At 44.8% G+C, this 21,755-nt stretch overlaps 1 protein-coding gene and 1 long non-coding RNA gene across 2 annotated transcripts in view; one reads left to right on the top strand and one right to left on the bottom strand.

The window, feature by feature from the left end:
- The window catches only part of LOC309339591, a 474,307-nt gene that overhangs the window by 266,601 nt on the left and 185,951 nt on the right, over nt 1-21,755 (top strand). The gene's annotated exons all lie outside the window — the stretch shown is intronic.
- LOC309338597 (putative CENPB DNA-binding domain-containing protein 1) lies at nt 11,324-12,609 on the bottom strand. The gene is made up of 2 exons (XM_081855919.1): nt 11,836-12,609; nt 11,324-11,760 (listed from the first exon to the last, which is right to left on the bottom strand). The coding sequence occupies exons 1-2, from the start codon at nt 12,316-12,318 to the stop codon at nt 11,467-11,469; spliced, it is 777 nt and encodes a 258-aa protein (XP_081712045.1). The 5' UTR covers nt 12,319-12,609; the 3' UTR covers nt 11,324-11,466.

The following is a 21,755-nucleotide window of genomic DNA, read 5'->3' as shown; positions in this document are numbered from 1 at the left end:
TAGCTGCCCGCGGAGGCGGGGCAAGCATCCCAGGGGGTGGGGCAGTGATGTCACACACACCAGGGATGACACCCAGGGCAGACCACACCCACCGCACCCCCTTCCTCCGTCAGTGGAAACACCCTGCAAGTAAATGAGGACAAATGTTCATTATCATATAAGTGCTCTGTAAACAAACCAGAACAAACTCTAAATGAAGACCAGGATCGTCTAAACACTGCGTAAGATTTCTGCAAGCAAATCAGGATGAATACTCAATAAACAAGTCTTCTGAAAGAGCCTTATGTCTTACAATGCACTAGTCTACATACCAAACCTACTGTGATATTGCTCAGAAGCAGCTAGAATACATTTCATGAAGACCATGTGAACTAGCTCTTTTGTTGCCACTGTTCCAGAGCAGACATTATTGTTTGCTATGAGATAGCCACCAAAATAGCCTCCCATGGAAAGTGATCCCCAGATGAAATTACTTACTATATGAATGTTTGCCATCACCTCTTGAGTCCTTGTCTTGCTCATCCAAAGCAGTGTGGTTCATCTCGAGGGCCTTGTGGACCTCCAGGTGCTGTTGGATTCCAATTTGTAGCAGCCCCAGACATCATGGCCAATAGTCAGGGATGCTGGGCACTTTGGCATGTTGCAGGAACCCCCCCCCCCCATCATTCAGTTTGTACAAACTTCATACACACTCACACTCACACACTACATACGCTATGCTTCTGTTATAAATTCATAGAAAATCAACCATACATCAGATTTGCACTGTTCCACTTTTATTTTACTCCATGAAGGAAGGACTACAAAATGGGGAAGGTTTGATACAGGCCACCATAAGCCCTTGAGCATACCAGCACATCCACAGGAGCCCTGCCCAGTTGCTATGCCAACCCTGATGGCCCTAGACAGAAGACCATCAAGATCACAAAGAACTTGCATATGGGAGTGGATTCAGCATGGACTGGAACAAAGGACAATAATCAGCTCTTTCCTCTGGGGGCAGGAAACTGCAAACTCCCCTCTGTCACCTGGAAAGTACTCATGGGGAGGGGGAAAGGGGAAACCAGCCAGGTGACAGGACACTCAGGTTACCACCACAACTCCTCCCTCAACCCCTCCTTTCTGTGATGTATGCATGATGTTTTTGGGGGTGGGCTTGATCTACAGGATGGGAATTTCAAAAGTCTTTATAAGACCTTGCACACCATTTTTCCTGTGTCTTTCCTCTCTCCTGCAAGTGAGGGGAGCACCCTGTTGCAACAGTTCAATAAAGGCCAAGCCTACAGGCTGCTGTTTTGCTCCAAGTTATCCTGGTTGGTGTCTTTGTTTTTTGTCCAAGGGAGCCCTCAGATTTTTCCGTTAACAAGCAACATCTGGAAGACCACCAGTTCCCCACTGGTTTGGTATTTTGCAACAACAATTTTCAATTTAAACTTTGTGAACTTATAGTATTTTAGCCAACTCTGCCTTTCTAGTTTCTTTGTCACACATTTGTGCTTTTCTAATGTCCTTCCAAGTTCGAACACTAGACTGCTTCTACTTTATTACACTGGTTATTGCTTGTGCACTTTTCCCTGAGAATAGATTATCATTCCTGCTCTTCTGTGGGTCTGTCTTAATGGTAGTACTGCATGGCTGTGAATTACCACTCAGATTCCTTTGACCATTTTCACCATTGCATTACCATTTGTCTTCTATGTTTGTATAGCAAGAGACAGCGCTATCAAGTAGCTATGCCTCCTCTATTCCTTCTACTGTATTTAATTCTGGACTTTGAACACTTCTCCTTTATGAGGCAAATTCTATTACGATAACTCTGTGGGATCTGTCATGCTGGCGACTGCTTTTGTATTTACAACAGTTAGCACCAATACCTATTCTAGTGAATTGCATCGTTGCCTTTCTCTATTAATACTTTTTGATATCCGTCTGTTCCCCTGGGCTTCTAGCACAGAGTCCACTTATGGAACAAAGTGTGCACTGTATGGCCCAGTTCCATAAGCCACAAAAACAACAGAAACAGACCTGGTGAAAAATGTGACAACAGGGAGCCCTAGAGGCCTTGTCTCACACTGCACTCGGATGATTAAACAACACATGCAAATGCCGGCCGCAGGCTTCCCCCCTTACATTTCCAACACTGGTGCTTGTAACATTCATCCATTTTTTTGTCCTGCTTGAGCTGTTCAAAAGGCATACATAACTTTATCCCATTATAGTATTGTTCTGTGAATTAGATGCCTTCCTTAAGGCAGACATATTAACACAGTCTAGGAACACAGGGGAGAGGAAACTGCAGAAAAATCAGGCAAGAGCCATTGTTTCCCAGAAGTGTTTGCTGAGCACACTGGCATGCTGCAAGAGATATGCTGATGTGCCAGGGTTAAAGAAATTAAAGGCTCCCATGAGCCCAAAATCCTCCAAACAGAGAAAGCTGCTCACAGCAGCTCTGCATAATTTATTGCTCTGCCTTGCCTACTTTCAACCAGTCTCTCCAGAGGAAGGTATTCCTGCTTTATCACTGCACTGAGGGAGAAATCGGATCCAGGGGAGGAGATGTAGCAAGTGATCCACCCACAAAAGGGGCTGCCTGTCACATTTCTTTTCATACTCCTTAGCGGAGCAAACCCAGGCAAACATTCAGAAAGAAGTTGGGAGGAGAGAGTCTAGGCAGCAACTGGGAATAGTCGGAAGTGCTACTAAGTAACTTTAGACTTAATGGTCTTTCTCTTTGGATCACAACCCGCATAACTTTATGTCCTGCAAGGGAAATTTCAGGTGCTGGACAGAAGACACTGGAAGGAGAAACAGGTTTCAGGCAGCAAAGAACCAACTGAGCCCTTATATAAGTAACAGCAGCCAATACAGCCTAACTGGTAGCCTCACCTGTACTGCAAGGTGCTGCTTTGCTTAAAGGGGGGCTGTCTTCTCCAGTAGTCTCCTACTGTGACAGAGCAGAGACCCCTCAGGTCTTCCTGGGTCATCTGCAGCGGAGTTCTCCAAGTCTAAGGCTTTGCAATGCTACATCCTCAGCTGGGCCCTGCATTCTCCTCCCCTTCAGGTTCAGAAATCTTTGCTTCCATTGCCTGACAAGGAGAAATCTGGCACTGATCCCTGACAGCCTACTTCGCAATGTGGTGAGCCAGACCTGCTGCACTTGGGACCTCTTCTACTCATTCTGCTTGAGTGAAGCCCTGGACTTTTGCACTTGAAGTCCTGTGCTGGTAATGGCCCCACTGAGAATACATGAGGAATCTCGTGTTCGCAAGTTCCAGTATGAAATCACCCTATTGGCACTTTTCAGACTTGGCTATCCATCAAATTTCACAGGTCTCTAAATGTTCTCATCAGTTTAAACATATCAAATATATTTTGAGATGAAATACACTTTTAGATGCATATTTTAAGGGGGACTCTGTGTGTGTGTGTGTGTGTGTGTGTGTGTGTGTGTGTTAAAATCAGTCAAAAGTAACACTGACCAGAAATAGAGAAATTTACAGATCAACCCAAACTCCTTTTGTGCCAGGCTAGGGGTGGGGGTATTGGATTGGACAGTGGATCTGTAGATACGTTTTTTCTATCTTACTGCATTTATATTCCACCTTTTCTCTAAAGTGCTCAAGGCAGGGTACATGGTTCTCTCCCTCTTCATTTAATCCTCACTACAACCCTGTGAAGTCGGTTAGGCTGAGAGATAGTGACTGACCCAAGGTCACAAGTCAATATCATGACTGAGTGGGGATTTGAACCCTGGTCTCTCAGGTCCTAGTCCGACATTCCAACCACTACACAACACAAGTTTATCAGTGGTGGGGGCGGGAGTAATAGTATATATTAAAGAGGAAAAGATATTCCCCCAAATTTCAGAATACATCTGATTATGTGCAACTCGTTGCTGCTTTTCCTACACAACCAAATGCATCTTTCCAGCTCTCTCCACAGGGCCATCTGCTTGTAATCGACATGCTATAGCAATCCTATACCCCAGTTTTATATACAGTGGCTCAGTTCTGAGAGTCTTTCACCTATACAGCTTTTCACAGGACTGAACAAATAGGTGCCACCATGACACAAGAGGATACTTGGTTTGCTTCTGCTGAGGCAAAAGACCAAACTGAAGTTTCTTTTGCCCCAATATACTGCCCCAATATTGAAATAATGCTTACCCCTCATGGAGAATGGCAAATATTTCCACATTGAAAAAGACCAGAAACAGAACCCACAATGAGAAGACCAGTAAGCAAAAGCAAGCTATGTATCTCCTTTCTGTGCTTCTTCTGAATTCCCAGTGTACTTCAACAGGCCAAGCTGGTGTTTGTATTGTGGCAGCTAATACCAATTTCTATGCTCTCCTTCAGCAGGAAATAGTCCTACCATGTTATGTGTCTAATGGCTTCCCAAACCTAAAGCCCTCTAGATATTTTGCACACCAACTGCCATCAGCTCCAGCCAGCATGGTAAGGCTAATTGTGGTTGTAAACCAAAACACATGGAGGGCACCAGGTCAGGGAAGGCTGCTGTAGACCAGAGACAGACGGAGAGGGAGAGAGACCTTTTTTCCACGTTATGAGCAGAGAGGTTCAAGATATGAAAGATGTAGAATTAAAAATGTATTGTGCATCATCTTGCTGCTGTCTCTCTCACACTACATGCAGCAAAAGTAAAAAATAACAACCATCATCATTTTTTTCTCTGAATAACTCTGTAGTCTGAATTTTCCATCTTCAAACCACATGGCACCCTCGATTATTGAGGTTCATAACCGTCGCACTGCTCAAGTGTCATGGAGGTGGTTGTGGGGGTGAGAATAAATGTAGCTTGCTAGAGGAGGCACCTGAAAAGAAGGGGGAGAAATGTCTCTGGATAAGTAATGATCAACCACACACTGCTATGCTGTCAGGTTGTACAAAAGGACAGAAGAGAATATGAGGAAGGATTAGAATAGAAAGAAAGCTATATACGGCTGAGAAACCTGACAGGCTGGTGAGAAAAGAACATGCTCTAGTACTTCACAGAAATTACAAATAAATCCCTGTGGTTTGGTAAAAGAAAGAGGTGAACATAACCAAGAGTCCTTTGTTATTTCTCTTGCCTGCCTTTTCCAGTTGACACATATAATGTCTAAGGTGCTCTGTCTGTTGCTTCCCCCCACCCCCATGTCATTTCTACATTTAATAGAAACAATTTCCTTCTAGGTATATACAGCCAGAGCAGCAATGCCATCCTCCTTTTATTTAACGTTTATGCACTGGGTTATATTCAACTGGTCTCAGAAACTAAGTTAATATATTTTCTAATTTGGACATCGTGGTTTTTTTACCATGGAACTTTACCATTTATAAAGTTAGGCCAAATGTGTTAGAAACCATTTTGTAAGTTTGGGACCAGATGGAATTCGTTCTCCAGAAGGCAGTTCAAAATGCTGTGAGAGAAATTGGCAAACAGCACAACGTTCCCTCACACTCCAACTTCAGTTGAGGATGAATCAGAAAAATGGCGTGGTTGCTTCCAATCTGGCTGAGGTGGTTGGTAAGACCTGGATATTTATTTATTTATTCATTAATTTAGAACATGGAAAGGAAATAAGCTTCAGAAGTAGAAGAGTGGCACTGAAGGGTCACATTTTGGGTCGCATGGTTTGAGTCAGTAAAAAGCAGCTCCATTCCTAGGAAGCCTCATTAATCTGAGGCCCACACTAGGCATGAGATAGGAAATACACAAAAGGGAGCTCTTGAGTTTTAAGCATTAAAACAGCCCTGGGTCCTCTTTGGCTTGGGATCATAGCACCAAGGGAGGAAAGATCTGTCTTTTTATTTATGCTGTTTGCCCTAGTGAAATCCCCTACCCCCGTGTGTTTAAGAGGCCACCAGATGATATGAAATTTCTGTCTGTGCTGATTCATTAGTAATCCCACATAGCATTTGCTACTGAAGACACACACAAAAAGTCGCTAGAATGCTGCTGCACTCAGCTCCTGCTTTTGGGCTTCTCATAGACATCTGGTTGGCCACTGGGACAACAGGGTGCTGGCCTGTTCTAGCATGCTTTTCTTACATGGCCTTACATTCATGTGCCCATGTGAACTATCCCTAGATTTTTAGCTTAATCGGTCAGACTAACTCTTCATCTCAATGTGTTTTCCAGCTTGACCTCCACGATGAGAGAACGTACAATGGCTTGTGACTTTCATACCCACAAGTGTCCTGGGGGAAACAGGACATCCCTTTTTTTCCACATGAGAGCATGATGGCCATTTTGGGCACGTGATCTTATACAATGTCATGAATGTAGGTTATTTAGGCTTATATCAATGTATCCCCTCTTGGAACTATAAAAAGGAAGAGGTGATGGTTTATCCAAGAATATAGCTCTTTGGTGAGTGAAATAATTAAATGGTGCCTGCCTTAAAAAGCTGAATGTGCAACTAGACAAGATTTCAGGAGATGCTATCAGTGTGTGCATCTTCACTTAAGTCAGTTTATCAAGGGAGGGGACACGTAGATAACCAAGGGAGGAGTTTGTTTTACTCGAGCTAATGGGTTAAACAAGAAGTAGGTTTTGAGAAGGAATTTTATGGAAGATATTTCAATGACATCGTGTAGAAAGAAGTTCAAGAGATTGCTTCAGTTCCATCATCACACATTGTCCAATGCAGGTGTTATGTACTGAGTTGAATAGGATCCAAAGGGCAGCAGTCTGATTGGTCCTAGAACAATAGGATCCAGAATGCAGCAGTCTGATTGGTCCTAGAACAATAGGATTCAGAATGCAGCAGTCTGATTGGTCCTAGAACAATGCAGCAGTACGATTGGTCCGCAGGAGCCACCCAATCCAGCTCCAGGTGAAATTGAATCCACAACCTGATTGGCCTACAGGAGAATCCCGGAATTAGCCAATCACATGCAGCCCATTGTGTAAATAATGTATATAAAGCAGATATTGTGGGGGAACTTCCATTCCTCCTCACCACTATGAGCTGAATAAAGAGCATGAAATCCACTCTCAACTCCGAGTATATTTCAGCAGGCTTCCTCAGCCTGATGTTGTCTGCCAAATGCTGTGGGACCATGAATCCAATTCACCAGAGCTAGCAAAGCCAATTACTGAGGTGATGGAAGTTGCAGATCAGGAAAACATTTGGAGAGCACCAGGTTAGGGAAGTCTAACCTAATGTATTAACATTCATTAGTTTAGTTAACATTAGGGGGTGTTTGAGCCAAGAAGCAGTATATAAATATGTCATAAAATATAAGAAGTGTGGAAGCAATTAATTACAGTTTCCCAAATATCTGCAATACTGTGCTGTAAATACTAACAATAACACAATATCATACATCAGTTAATTTGACAGTATCCAGTATATTCAAACATGTACTGACAACAGAAGTTTCCGCTGCTTCAGATGCTGGGAAGTGAGAATTCATAATATTAAGAGGTACTTTAATCTGTAAATGCTTCAAAAAATTGTATCACAATTAGATTAGGATAAAAAAGTTGATGAACATTACCAGTGAGGTATATGTTTGGCCAAGAATTCAGTACATACTCACCAAAGTATCATCATTAAAGTGAATACAATTGTAGGTAATTGCCATGGTAATATAATGGGTAAAAATGTATTTCAAGTCCCCCTTCATTATAAATCCATTTGGCTCCTATTCTAATTGCCAAGCTATACTCAGAATTTATGTGATGTTCCTGTGGATGTCATATGTGCCTGGTATTTTTATGCTACTTCTACTGCAATCTAACATTAATTAAATTTCCCATTAAAGTACTATAAAATGCTGTCACCCAGACTGCTTGGATTTTGCAAATGAGAAAATAGTGATCCTTTCCATTTTACTTTTATTACCACTCCATCCCATCATTTCCCCTCTTTTTCTGTTCATTTTATTGATGTCCTGAGCACACAAGAGGAATCATTTTTCTTATGGAGGATTAACATAATTAGTTTCTTGTTCCAAGAACTCCTCCCACTTCAAGAACCATTCCCCTGTTTTACTACTGTCTTGAAGCTTTTCAAAATTAACTAGGCAGAAACAAACTTTATTTTTTTTCCCCACTAGTGATGTCCCCCACTGGAAATTTTGAATTGTAGACCAGTATAGAAATGAATAAACTAAACAGAGAGTGTACACTACAAGGTGGACTAATATGCATCCAACTTCACAACAAAGCAAACTGCAAACTCCATTAAAAGACTACTTTAGGTCTGCAAACCACACATTTTAAGCACTCTGGTAACTGTAGATTGTTAAGGGTTCTGAGGGTTGTTAGAAGATGCTACACAGAGAAACAATTCCCAGTACCTTTAACAAACTACAGTTCCCAGGATTCTTTGGGGGAAGCCAAGTCTGCTAAAGTGACATAGGGGTGTTTTAAAAGTGTAGTACAAGTTGTTACGTGCCACTAAGGGTGGGGAAGATATTTTTTTCAGTTTGCATTTAATGCAAACGTATCTATTTCCCACTTCCTGAACCAACACACAGAACAATTCTTTCGAAATTCAAACTTCTCCAAATATCATGATGCAGCTCTTCAAACCAAAAGGGGATACATAGATTTATTCAATGTATATATTGCTACCAACTTCAGAAAGACCCAAAGTGATTTACAACTAGTATAAAAAATACAATATTTTTTTTTAAATCACATGAGCATCTTAAAAGCAAAAAGCAATTTGTTGCACTAGCAGAAGCCAGTGCAAGGATTCCCAGTAGTGCAATAATATTTTCTCCCCCTCTCTTCCCCTCACACATTGTTGCACCCTCCCCAAATTTGCTCTGGAAGGTTGGGGAGATCCCCAGAACAGTGAAGGGGGCAGGCCAGCCCAATACAATTTGGCACCTCAGGTGAACCACAAAAGTGGGGTTTGGGGGAGGAATTTGTTGTGAGGACTTGCTGAAAGAGAAAGTGACATAAAAAGTGCATGGCTCCGATGCACACGTACCTCTGAATCCCAGCCATTAACTTGAACAGGATATGACAGAGATTAAAAAGACCTTTCTTTCTGCATCTTGAGTAATACATATCTTGGTTATTTTGTATCACATCAAAACAACATAGTAGGACTCTGACATTCATATTTTGAGGTTGAAGTCTTGGAAATGCCATTGTTTGTCCCGCATTACTGTTATTTAATAGCATTTTATGAGGCACCAACCCTAGAGATGTGCAGAAGTCCTGACATTTGGAACCAGGGAAGTGACATTTTGGGTTTACTCATACTCAGAAACCGGAGGCTTTGAATAATAGCACAAAAGAAAAGACTTTGTATGCGCTGGCCCCTCTTCTTTATTATCTGAGACAGCTCCGCTTTTCTATGAAAAGTTCTTTTTCATGAACCACAATATCCCATATATTTGAAAATCCACAATGAGAGAGAGGGGGGGAGGGAGGGAGGGAGGGAGGGAGAGAGAGAGAGAGAGAGAGAGAGAGAGAGAGAGAGTGAGTTTATTCTATTCCAGATAGCTAACAAAAAGCATTACCCCAGGAATGGGGAAAGTGTGGCCCTCCAGATGCTGTTGGACTTCAACTTCCATCAGCCCCAGTCAACATGGCCAGTGGTCAAGAACAATTGGGTGGTTGGTCCAGGAACATCTAGCAGCCAAAGGTTTCTCACTCTTGCCACACTAGATAATGATGATTCAGACCAGTGTGTGTGTGTGTGTGTGTGTGAGAGAGAGAGAGAGAGAGAGAGAGAGAGAGAGAGAGAGAGAGTCAGTCACATTAAAACATATATATACATCCAGACTCATCTGGGGTTAATGGATGGCCTTCCTAAACTAGCATGAAGAAGGTGGAAGCAGCAATAAGCAGCTAAAGGTGTAAAGAAGAATATGAAATGCAGCAGGAAGCAGGTTTTGCTCTCCTGACAAGAGCTAAATGGTACAGAGACTGATACGTGTTATGAGGAGAAGGAGGAGGAAGAGGAAGAGCTGCATAGCTGTTCTCTGAGGCTGTCGATCAGCCCAGGTGGCAAGGGAGGAAGACCAGCAGTAAGGAATCAGAGGAAGAGCACCAAGGAGAGCTGGTGTGTGACCCACAGAAGGACAAAAGAACCACAGTGAGGCTGTGGCTCTCTGGTGGCAGATAAGACGTGGCAAGGAAAGCAGTGAGAAAAGGCAGAATGAGCATCATGGTGTGACTGTGGAGAAAGGGGAAAAGATAGAAAGCGCAAAAGTTGGTGCATCGGTGTGTGAAGGTCCAAACAGAAGAGGGCAAAAAGCCATGGCAGAGTAGTAGGCCGTATTAGAATGTCAGAAGGAACCTGTGCATGGCAGTGAAGGGGAGATAGCAGTGGAGATGTCTGTAGAGCAGTCAGAGAGGCGAATACAAACTAAGTTCCATTGGAGAGAAGCAGAAGGGAATTGCAAGACACATCAGGGGAACGTGGTGGCTGTGATAACAGGAGGGAATGCAAACAGGAAAGGCCAGTCCAGCAAAGGGTCAGTTGTCCAGTATTCCTTTGGTGGGAGAGAGCCAACAAAGGCAGGAGGATGTTAAGGAGTTCTGGGGTTGGTTATCTCAGTAGCAAGCCAAAGAATAGGTGTACCTGAACACCTGATACAGAGGGTGTCCTATGATAAAAAAAGTCCCTAGCATGCAAGGGTGAAAGGTTCACCAAGAAATTCTGATACAGAGCATTGCATTGGGTTTCTGGGAACCCTGGGACTTACAGGGAGATAAGTCTCATGCAGCTGTATTCCATTCTGTGTCAAGGTTTTGACCTCTGGCTTTCTATATGGTCTGGGACTGTGTCTGAGCTATGAGGTTTTTCTGGTGTCCAGAATCGTATGATCCTGCTGTGACCAACCTGATGCTTATGGGAAGCCCATAAGCAGGAAAGAAATTTCCCAGTGCTACGTTTCCCCATAGATTCCCCCCCCCATTAAAAATAAAATAAGAGAGTTGTATTATAATAAAAAATTACTTGTTTTTCATCTGCACCCGGTTGGGTTTTTAAGAAGTATTTTTATCCATATGATCCATATACAAAAATAACTTCATGAAATAAACATATAAAAACTAAACCAAGCTATACCAAACCAAACCAAACCAAACCAAACCAAGGGGGGCATGGTTGCCTTAAATCTGTTTTTGCCACCCTGGGTTCCTTTTGGAGGAAAGGTGGGGTATATTTCTTAGGTTAATAGATGATAGATAGATACAGTGGTGCCCCACAAGACGAAATTAATTCGTTCCGCAATTTTTGTCGTCTAGCGAATTTTTCGTCTTGCGAAGCACGAAATCCCATAGGAATGCATTGAAAATCAATTAATGCGTTCCTATGGTCAAAAAAAGTCCAAACAAAGCCAAATTTGGTACAACAACAGTTTATTAACTGCTCTTTAAAGTCACACATACTGTAAAGAGCAGTTCAAAAATTGAAGGGAAAATAAATTAACTTTATAAACATGACAGAAAAACATTTAAAAATCAACAAAGTGTACAGTACATTTTCTAAGACTCTGGGGGACCACTCGAAGAAGGCTCCTCTTCCACTCTTTGCTTCTTGGTCAAGAACCTGTCCATAGTCTGCTGCTTTATCCGCCTTTTCAGCAGCTCCCTGAAAGACGACATGACCCTCGTATCATAAAAGTTCCCAGCGTCATGTGCCACGTGCTTCTCATGGTGGTGTAGATCTGCAAAAGTCTGCACCTCCTTCCACTTCTGGCAAATGTCCCTCAGTCTTTCGGAGGACAGCCGTTCCTCAGTTGCTTCCTCCTCTTCCAGTGAGGCCTGCTCCTGCGCAGCCTCTGCCTGCAGAACGTAGCCCTCCGTCGTCACAACCTCCAGGAACTCCGCTGCAAAGTCTTCAGCCGCAGGAACATCAGAACTGGCAGCCTCTCCATGCCTGACCACACTGTGGATGCCAGATCTTGTCTTGAACCGGTCAAACCAACCTCTGCTAGCCTTGAAGACTTCTGGCTCGGCTGAGGTTCCTGGCTGTTCCCGGATGAGGTCAGCGTGCAAGGCCTTGGCCTTCTCACAAATGACGGCCTCAGACACTGTGTCCCCTGCACGCTGCTTCTCTTCTATCCAGATGAGCAGCAACTTCTCGACCTCCTCCAGGACAGCTGGGCGGTTCTTCACGATCCTGGTGACTCCCTTGGCTGCATCAGTCGCCAGGATCTTCTCCCTCATCTTCAGGATGGTCCCGATGGTCGATGGGTTCCTGCCGTACTCCCTGGCGATGTCCGTCACACGCATTCCGCCGTCGTGCTTCCAGATGATCTCCTTCTTCATTTCCAGCGTCACCTTCTCCTTCTTCCTCTCGCCGGCCACCGCAGCAGCAGTCTTCTTGGGTCCCATGGCAGCACAGCTCCTACCTTCGTAAACTCAGAAACAGAAAAAAAAATCAGTGATGTGCTTCAAACCCAAAAAATACAAAAGCAGCCAGCCACCCACCACACAGAAATTAAAACCCAGAACCAAGGCCTTGAATCCCAAGCACCCCAACCCCAAATCCAAAATCCAAAAACCCCAAAAAAAGTTTTAAAAGTTTAGCTTACCAAATGGATGAAAGAGAAGTTCTCGAAAAGCTTCAACAATCAACCACCGACGTCCTCAGAAACCTCAAATGGCTGCAAAATAAGTTTAGGAAAAGCTTCAAAAATCACCAATGTCTTCAAAAACCTCAACTGCTCCCACAGACACGCACCAACCCACCCACAACACAGAAATTGCAAACCCCTCCCCAACTGCTCCCCCAGCCCCTCCCCAACTGCTGCAAACCCCTCCCCAACTGCTTCCCCACCCAGACAAAAAAAAATTTCAAAAAATAACAACATGGCCAGCACTCAGAAATTCAAACTCAGAAAATTTTTCAAAAAAAATCAACCTGGCCCAGTGGTCACAGAAAATCATAAAAATTCCCAAAAAAGGCCCACAAGCCCCCAGATTATCGCAAACCCCTTCCCAACACCAAGTCCTTGAATCCCAAACACCCCAACCCAAAATCCAAACCCCCCCAAAAAAGTTTTAAAAGTTTAACTTACCAAATGGATGAAAGAGAAGTTCTGGAAAAGTTCTGGAAAAGTTTTGGAAAATCTTCAAAAGTGAGCAAAGTCTGAGAAAAGGCTACCAAACCACGTGCTAACAGTTGCTCCTCGAAGTCAAGTCGCAACTGCAGCTGCTCAAGCTAAGCACCCTTGGTTTTAACGGTTTTTACACAAAGGAAACAAAGTCGCGAGACGTTTTCGTTTTGCGAAGCAAGCCCATAGGGGAATTCGTCTTGCGAGGCAAATCGCGGGCGAAAAAACCTTTTGTCTAGCGAGTTTTTTGTCTTGCGAGGCATTCGTCTTGCGGGGCACTACTGTAGATAGATAGATAGATAGATAGATGATAGATGATAGAAAATGAGTGGATAGAAATGCTAGTCAACTTGAGTAATTTTCCAAAGTTATAACAAACTTTTTTTTAGGCAGCTACCTTTAGGGAAATATGCATGAATATGGAATAAATATTCCATATTCCAAAGGTTTGAGTTAAGAACATAAAAGGAGCCTGGCAAGATCATAAATCTGTATAAAGGCATTACCAACATCAATAATTCTACATGTTATCTTTTTCCTAACGATCCATAACCTGGCATTTGCCTTTTTTTCACAGCTGCTGCACACTGGGCCAGCATTTTAATTGAGTTATCCACCACGACCAGAAGTTCTCTTACCTCCATGGATGTGCAGCAAGCGTGTTGGGTGGGTGGAAGGACCACAGTGGCAGCTTCTACGTCTTGTGCACACCTTTTATTGGCACGTCTGCAAATCAGTGTGCAAACATGTCAGTAAATGCACGTACCGCTGGGGTGCAACCTGCTGCTTACAGCCCTCTGTGCATTCATTGAACTTATGCTGTCGAGTGGTCCGAAAGTGAAAGGGCTTGATTAAACCATTATTTTGGGGAGTTTGCAAAGGTTGCAACTGGTGCACCTACTGTCAAAGCTGAGCTGTACGCAACTATAAAAAACAAGTTGGGAGCCTGGAATCAAGAGTTGAACCTGACAGAGTGAAGGAACACACAAAAGCACACCAGAAAAACCTCATAGCTCAGACACAGTCCCAGACCATATAGAAAGCCAGAGGTCAGAACACTGTAACCAGTGGTTTGCCAGCCCAGTAAACGATGCTGTGCCCCACAATCCAGATGCGGACTGGAGCTAGAAACATGGGCAGGAAGGCCGAGATGGCGCCCCCAGTCCAGACTCGTCAGGGTGCTTGCCAGCTCAGTGCATGATGCTGTGGCTGACAATCCAAATGCGCACAGCTGCTCCTATGAAAAAAGGAATAACAGACAGGCATCAGCACAGGCATCATTGGCGATGCTTCCTGACATAACCTTTGTCAGCGTCAGACTTCCAATGACCCGTATTCACAATCCTGTCTACTAACAGGCCCCAGTGTGCAGCCTTTGCAGCAGCACCTATTTGGAAGGAATGTGGCGTGTTCAGCGGTAGGCAAGCCGCAGGCTGCAATAACTGGCGCACAACGTGAGCGATTAGATGCCTGTCAAACCAGAACCCATTTCTGTGCACTAGGATCGAGCCAGCCCCGCAGGGGAACGAAAAGCCAAATATTTCCGGTATCCAATAACAGGGCAAGGGCCCACCTCACCTGTGACTGGAAGCCTGATGGTGGCAACCCTGCTCACTAGGTCTGACTTAGAGCTCCAGACACTTATGACAAGCTCCAAAGCAGATAAGGAAAAGTCCCGAGGCAATAAGCCTCCAAACTCTCAGCCCCGTGCTGGCTCCAACACAATTTCCCCAACCCTCAGTACACCAAAATTACAATGGAATACTGAAATAAGTCTCGTCTTGATCTTGAACCAGCCGACAAGTCTTAACTTGTTGCAGATACTGCATAGGTCAAAGATTGACCGGCTTCCTGCCTGCTGTCCTGTGAAGGTTGGAGCCTATTCCAACCTTCCGAGACCCTGTGCACGACACACTTTTAGAAGGGTCTCTGAAAAATTAAAGCTTTACTCTAGCAGACACTGCAGCGGACTGAATTCTGATAGTTTTAACACTGCATCCGATCTGCAGCAGGTGGGCGAATTACTGCAGGTCCTGCTCAGAGGATGGGGGCAGGTTCCTCTGAATGGCCGAGGACTGCCAGCTAAACGCTAAGAAATCAGTCCAGGCCTTCTCATAAGACCTGAAAGCGGATGGGGAAACGTAAGCTACTACTCCTCATAATTATTAATTGTTGCCAAGTGCCACAGGAGCTCCAGAAAAATCCGGCTATAGCTGGGCGTCCAGAGCCCAGGATCTGAAGCTCTCCAACTGAAAAAACGGGATAGAGCAACAGCAAAAACATTAGATGATCCCGAAATAAAGCGAGCAGAAACGCAATATTAAACCTTAAGCAGTGTGAAGACTCTGCCAGAGCATGAGGACCGTTTTGCCAGGACTCTCACACTGCCTGGTTATCAGACCAAGACAGACCCGACGGTCCCTAAACTCCTCAGTCCAGATGTGCGCTGACACTACAATGGGGAAAACTCGAGAAAAGTTAGGTTACATGTGATTGCCTTGCCCTGCCAGGCTCAAGGCCACTGTACATGATGATGAAGGGACCCCGGGCCATGAGACCACCTGGCCAAGTAGGAATGGAAGGGGCAGCCTGGAGCAACCACCCTGCATGCAAAATTTAACTGACCTAGGAATGATAGGATCTGACAAAGCAACACTTGCTTCAGAGGAAGTATTACAAGAATAACATCCTTCAAGGCAAACAGCTTTTCCACAGGCAAACAGATGTTTGAGCAACGGTATCCAGCTAGCCCCCCAATACGTTAAAAGGGGCAGTAGGACCCAATGTCCTCCACTGCCAATAGAACACCCAGCTCCACAGGGAATAAAGGGGCATCTAGTAAGCTAAGCAGAGGCTGGTGTCACATGAACCAGCCAGTAAAATAATCCACATAACGATACCCCCAGTTAAACGAGTCTTGACTCGCAATGTTCAATCCAGAAAGGCGCTAAAGGACTCAAGTGCTGCACAGCCTATTGAGCAACCCACTGGCATCGCCTTATCAATATAAGGACCATCCAATTAAAGCCTAACTACTTAAAATCTTGAGGGTGAGCCGGCAGCAGCCTAACAGCCGATTCAATATCGCATAATGCCAACAAGGCACCTCCTCCAATTTGTTGGTAAGCTCAACTGCCTGATCCAAAGATGCATATTTCACAGAACAATTCTGGAGGGATAGCATCATTCACTGAGGTGCCTTTGGGATGCGATAAATATGGATCAGATGGAATTATATGGGGCTTTCTTAGGGACGATCCCCAATGGGGATAAATGAAAATCGGGACTAGAAGGAGAATCAAGGGGATCCCACCATACGTCCCAATGCAAGCTGCTTCCTAACCTTCTTTCTGGCTACCACAGGTAGCTCTCTAACTGGCTTTTGAGTTGCTGTATTCTGAGCCACTGGCTGAAAAGCCAGAGGAATCCCAAACCTTGGGAAAAACCCTTCCCACAAGCACAAAGCTACTGACCCATCTAGATAACCTTTTAGCCAGGCTTTCAAGGGAGATATTTTTATGGAAATATGGGCGAGAGGTATTGAGTTATTGCTTGCCAGCCCCCGCCTGGGCAAGATGCCCTGCCTTGTGTTGCCACCATGATGTGTAAATTTACAGGGCCAACACTGGCCAGAAACCCTAAAGAAGTCCCAACAAAGCTGCCACCGGGCCAGCTTCCTGCATACCAGCTTCAGGTTCTATTGCTCAGGGAATTTCCATTTGAAATGTGGAGCTGCACAAGTGGACCACATGTCCCCGTCCCTGCGATCCTAGCGAGCTAAGGGGATGATGGCATCCCTGCGTCTAACATTCCCATCATAGTGAATTACCACTTATAGAATAGTGGGGTTGGAAGGGACTCTGAGGATCATCTAGTCCACTCTCCCACAATATCATCATCATCATCATCATCATCATCATCATCATCATCATCTATTTGTACCCCGCCCATCTGACTGGGCTTCCCCAGCCACTCTGGGCAGCTTCCAACAAAATATTAAAATACAGTAATGCATCAAACATTAAAAGCTTCCCTAAACAGGGCTGCCTTAGATGTCTTCTAAAAGTCTGGTAGTAGACATCTGGTGGGAGGGTGTACCACAGGGCAGGTGCCACTTCCGAGAAGGCGCTCCACCTGGTTCCCTGTAACTTGGCTTCTCACAGTGAGGGAACCACCAGAAAGGCCCTTGGCGCTGGACCTCAGTGTCCGGGTAGAGTGATGAGGGAGCATGCAGCTGTCCCATACAGAGACCAATCCTGCAACCTAGGCATTACCGGCACCATACGCTGACCAGCTGAGCTATCCAGGATGATCCCTAAAGACCTGGAACAGCCTCACCCTGACCCCTGGAGAGGTCCAAGGTGATGTCTGAATCATCATCAGAGCCCAGTGATGATTTTAATAATAATAATAATAATAATAATAATAATAATAATAATAATAATTTATTTGTACCCCGCCCATCTGGCTGGGTTTCCCCAGCCACTCTGGGCGGCTTCCAACAAAGATAAAAAATACACTAAAATGTCACATATTAAAAACTTCCCTGAACAGGGCTGCCTTCAGATGTCTTCTGAATGTCAGGTAGTTGTTTATTGCTTTGACATCTGATGGAAGGGCGTTCCACAGGGCGGGCGTCACTACCGAGAAGGCCCTCTGCCTGGTTCCCTGTAACTTGGCCTCTCGCAGTGAGGGAACCGCCAGAAGGCCCTCGGAGCTCGACCTCAGTGTCTGGGCAGAACGATGGGGGAGGAGACGCTCCTTCAGATATACTGGACCGAGGCCGTTTAGGGCTTTAAAGGTCAGCACCAACACTTTGAATTGTGCTCGGAAACGTACTGGGAGCCAATGTAGGTCTTTCAAGACCGGTGTTATATGGTCTCGGTGGCCGCTCCCAGTCACCAGTCTAGCTGCCGCATTCTGGATTAGTTGTAGTTTCCGGGTCACCTTCAAAGGTAGCCCCACGTAGAGTGCATTGCAGTAATCCAAGCGGGAGATAACCAGAGCATGTACCACTCTGGCGAGACAGTCTGCAGGCAGATAGGGTCTCAGCCTACGTACCAGATGGAGCTGGTAAACAGCTGCCCTGGATATAGATTTGTTTTTTATATATATATAATGATATTTATTAGATTTTGACAAGAAAAAAGTTACAATTAACAAAAAAAACACACCAGAAATATACAAAAAGCCAAAAATTTAACATAAAAAGAAAAAAAAGAAAGAAAAAAAGACAGAAAAAAAATATACGGATCCCTTTTTTCAATTTCTTACTATTCATTTACTTATTTTCCTGACTTCCTCTCACCTCCCTTTTTTGTATTCCATTTAAAAATTAATTCAGCAAATTCATACCTTCTTGATTTACCTTTAAATTCATCGTCATATGTTCTAACTTCAAATTTTCATCTAGTGTCAATCCATTCTTTCATGTTCTTATTTTAGCTTATTACTTGTACCCCATTTCATTTCAGAGTCATTAACATTGCAAATTTTACAGTTCCCTTTACCAATAATTTCTTTAACCTTGTCTCACCTTCAAAACATTAAAATTTCAAAATTTAAACCATATTTAAACTTAGCTCCTTCCAACCTTTCTGCTAAAGCCAATTAGTTCCTTTCATGCACATTTTAATATTTCCTTAGTGTATTAATATTACACTAATTCCAAAAATAAAATAATTCATAAAAGCAATTCTCATTCTAATTTTGTCCAATGTCCCTTCTTCCTGGTTTCGGATAATGCCAGTCCTTACACCATTATGTCCTATCCATCAGTCCGGTGTTCTAATATCTGAGGCTCTCAAGTCCTTTCCATGTCCCTTCTGCAGGTTTTCTTGTACCCAATTATGCTTGCACACATCCTTGTCCCTTGCTGGATTCTTGCATCTTTTTTTCCTTTTTTCCTTGGGGGGGCGGATCGCCGGGGGAGTCCATACAGTAGTTTTCTCCATCTTCTTTTATCAGAGTATCCAAATCCCCGGTGATCCACTCCCCGATGTTTGGTTTGTAATCCAAAAGGTAATTAATCCAAAAGTAATCTTCAGCTTGTTTCACAGTCCCACCAGAGCCAAAGGCGTCCTCAACTCCAAAGTTTGGCAAATGTTTTCCAAATTCAGTCTTCCCATATCGCATCTTCTGGTCATGTGGGGTTTTGAGTCTCCGCGTCTCCTGAGGTGCAATCGCAACCTCTTCCATTTTCCTCTGCCCTTCAACCTGCCCTGCCAAACCAGTCACCTGGGTTGGTTGTTGTACGGTCTCTTTCACTTCATTTTCTGTCAATCCACCTTTTCTTGCTGCTGCAGGTATCAAATCTAGCTTTTGATTTATCAATGTCACTTATTGGTTCATCAAGGTCACTTTCTCATCCAGCTGCAAGAGTGCAGCATTCACTTTGCCAAGGGCATCAAGCAAGGCTTCCTCCGTAATCATTTCTGTCAAGGACAGATAGCTGTTCCCACAGTCTAATTTTCTTATTCCTTCCCTGTGAGTTGAAACAAACACGCAGCTAGCTCCCTCTGGAGGATACAGTTACTGTTTAACATCCATCTTTAAAATGTAACCAGCAAGGAGAAATTTACTTTCGATTTTCAAATGCTTTGTTTCCTTTCAATATAAAACGAACAAGCAGAAAGAAACATTAGAATTATTTTGTTTCTCTTTTGGGTTCTATCTGTCAAAGATTTTTCCTTTTCCAGTTAGTAGGCATCACCGAATATTTTCTGTCCTGACATTCCGTCCCCAGGTTTGGGACAATAGAGGCTTATATTCTTTTACTCTCTCTGCAGGATTAAAGTGCCAAAGTTCTGTCCCCCCTTTTCTCCTGCTGTTGGGGGCGGGGGGTTTGGTGGTTGTAGATGCAAGAGATTTCAATTTTAAGATCAATTTTCCCGGCTTTTAGCTTTTAAGATCTTTGCTTCAGTCTGATTACAAAAAACGGGAGGCGGACTTCCTGTTTACACCTTCCCACTTCGGTGCCAAATTCCAGATTGTTTCTTTGATCAAAGGAGCCGTTCCTTTGATCTCCCGATCTTTCAATTGTCCTACTCACGGGTTGTTGTTTAAGAGCCGAATTTCACAGGAAAGAAGACAGTGCTCTCCGACATCAGCTGTGCAGCTTCGCTCCGCAGAAGTAGCGATTGACTCTCAGCACCATGCCAGCACCCCGTCTCGCTCCGGAGCCTTTTGCAGGGCTCCTAAACCAGTCGGGGGCTGCAAAAGGTGCCCGCCAAGTCCCATGGTCGCAGGCTTCACCCGCCTGCGATTTTCGAGAGGGTCCCTGCTTCGCTGCAGCAGTAGGACCCGATTTCTGTGGGGCTTTCTCCCTCTAAGTTAGAGGGAATCTGCCATTGTTGGAGGCGCCACCTCCGGAAGCCTGGATACAGATTTGACCTGTGCCTCCATGGACAGCTGTGAGTCCAAAATGACTCCCAGGCTGCGCACCTGGTCCTTCAGGGGCACAGTTACCCCATTCAGGACCAGGGAATCCTCCACACCTGCCCGCCTCCTGTCCCCCAAAAACAGTACTTCTGTCTTGTCAGGATTCAACCTCAATCTGTTAGCCGCCATCCATCCTCCAACCGCCTCCAGACACTCAACCAGAACCTTCACCACCTTCACTGGTTCTGATTTAAAAGAGAGGTAGAGCTGAGTATCATCCGCATACTGATGAACACCCAGCCCAAACCTCCTGATGATCTCTCCCAGCGGCTGCATGTAAATGTTGAAAAGCATGAGGGAGAGGACAGAACCCTGAGGCACCCCACAAGTGAGAGCCCAGGGGTCTGAACACTCATCCCCCACCACCACTTTCTGAACACGGCCCAGGAGGAAGGAGCGGAACCACTGTATGACAGTGCCCCCAGCTCCCAGCCCCTCAAGACGGTCCAGAAGGATGTTATGGTCGATGGTATCAAACGCCGCTGAGAGATCCAGCAGAACTAGGAAACAGCTCTCGCCTTTGTCCCTAGCCCGCCGGAGATCATCAACCAATGCGACCAAGGCAGTTTCAGTCCCATGATGAGGCCTGAATCCTGACTGGAAGGGATCCAAATGGTCCGCTTCTTCCAGGCGTGCCTGGAGTTGTTCAGCAACCACTTGCTCAATCACCTTGCCCAAGAATGGAAAATTTGAGACTGGGCGATAATTGGCCATCGTGGCCGCATCTAAAGATGGTTTTTTTAAGAAGCGGTTTAATAACCGCCTCTTTCAGCGGGTCTGGGAAGGCTCCCTCACGGAGGGAAGCATTCACCACCCCACGAAGCCCATCGCCCAGTCCTTCCCGGCTAGCTTTTATAAACCAGGATGGGCAAGGATCCAGGAGACAGGTGGTTGGCTTCACTCGTCCAAGCAGCCTGTCCACATCCTCGGAGGTAACAGATTGGAATTGATCCCACACAACTTGACTAGACAGGACTCTAGCACTCTCCCGCCCTGGCCCTGCTCCCACGGTGGAGTCTACTTCTTCCCGAATCTGAGCAATTTTATCTGCAAAAAACTTTGCAAAATCATTGCAGGAGATCATGTGGCCCGTACTGGGCCCCGATGTCGCAGGTGGTTCCGCTAAATTGTGAACCACCTGAAAAAGTCTCCTGCTGCTGTTTTCTGCAGATGCAATAGAGGCGGCGAAGAAAGTTTTCTTCGCCATCGCTATCGCCACTTGGTAGGCTCGACGTTGAGCTCTAACCTGTGTCCGGTCAGATTCGGAATGAGTTA

Source organism: Podarcis erhardii, assembly GCF_964252035.2.
Source record: "Podarcis erhardii genome assembly, chromosome: 3".
Taxonomy (NCBI): Eukaryota; Metazoa; Chordata; class Lepidosauria; order Squamata; family Lacertidae; genus Podarcis; species Podarcis erhardii.
This window is presented reverse-complemented; position numbering and strand designations above follow the sequence as displayed.

Bases quoted from the DNA above. Each gene is read 5' to 3' on its own strand.
- LOC309338597 (XM_081855919.1), bottom strand. From the start codon at position 12,318: ATGGGACCCAAGAAGACTGCTGCTGCGGTGGCCGGCGAGAGGAAGAAG. The intron at 11,761-11,835 runs GTTCCTGCGGCT...CTGCAGGCAGAG, and splicing joins GAGAGGCTGCCAGTTCTGAT to GCTGCGCAGGAGCAGGCCTC.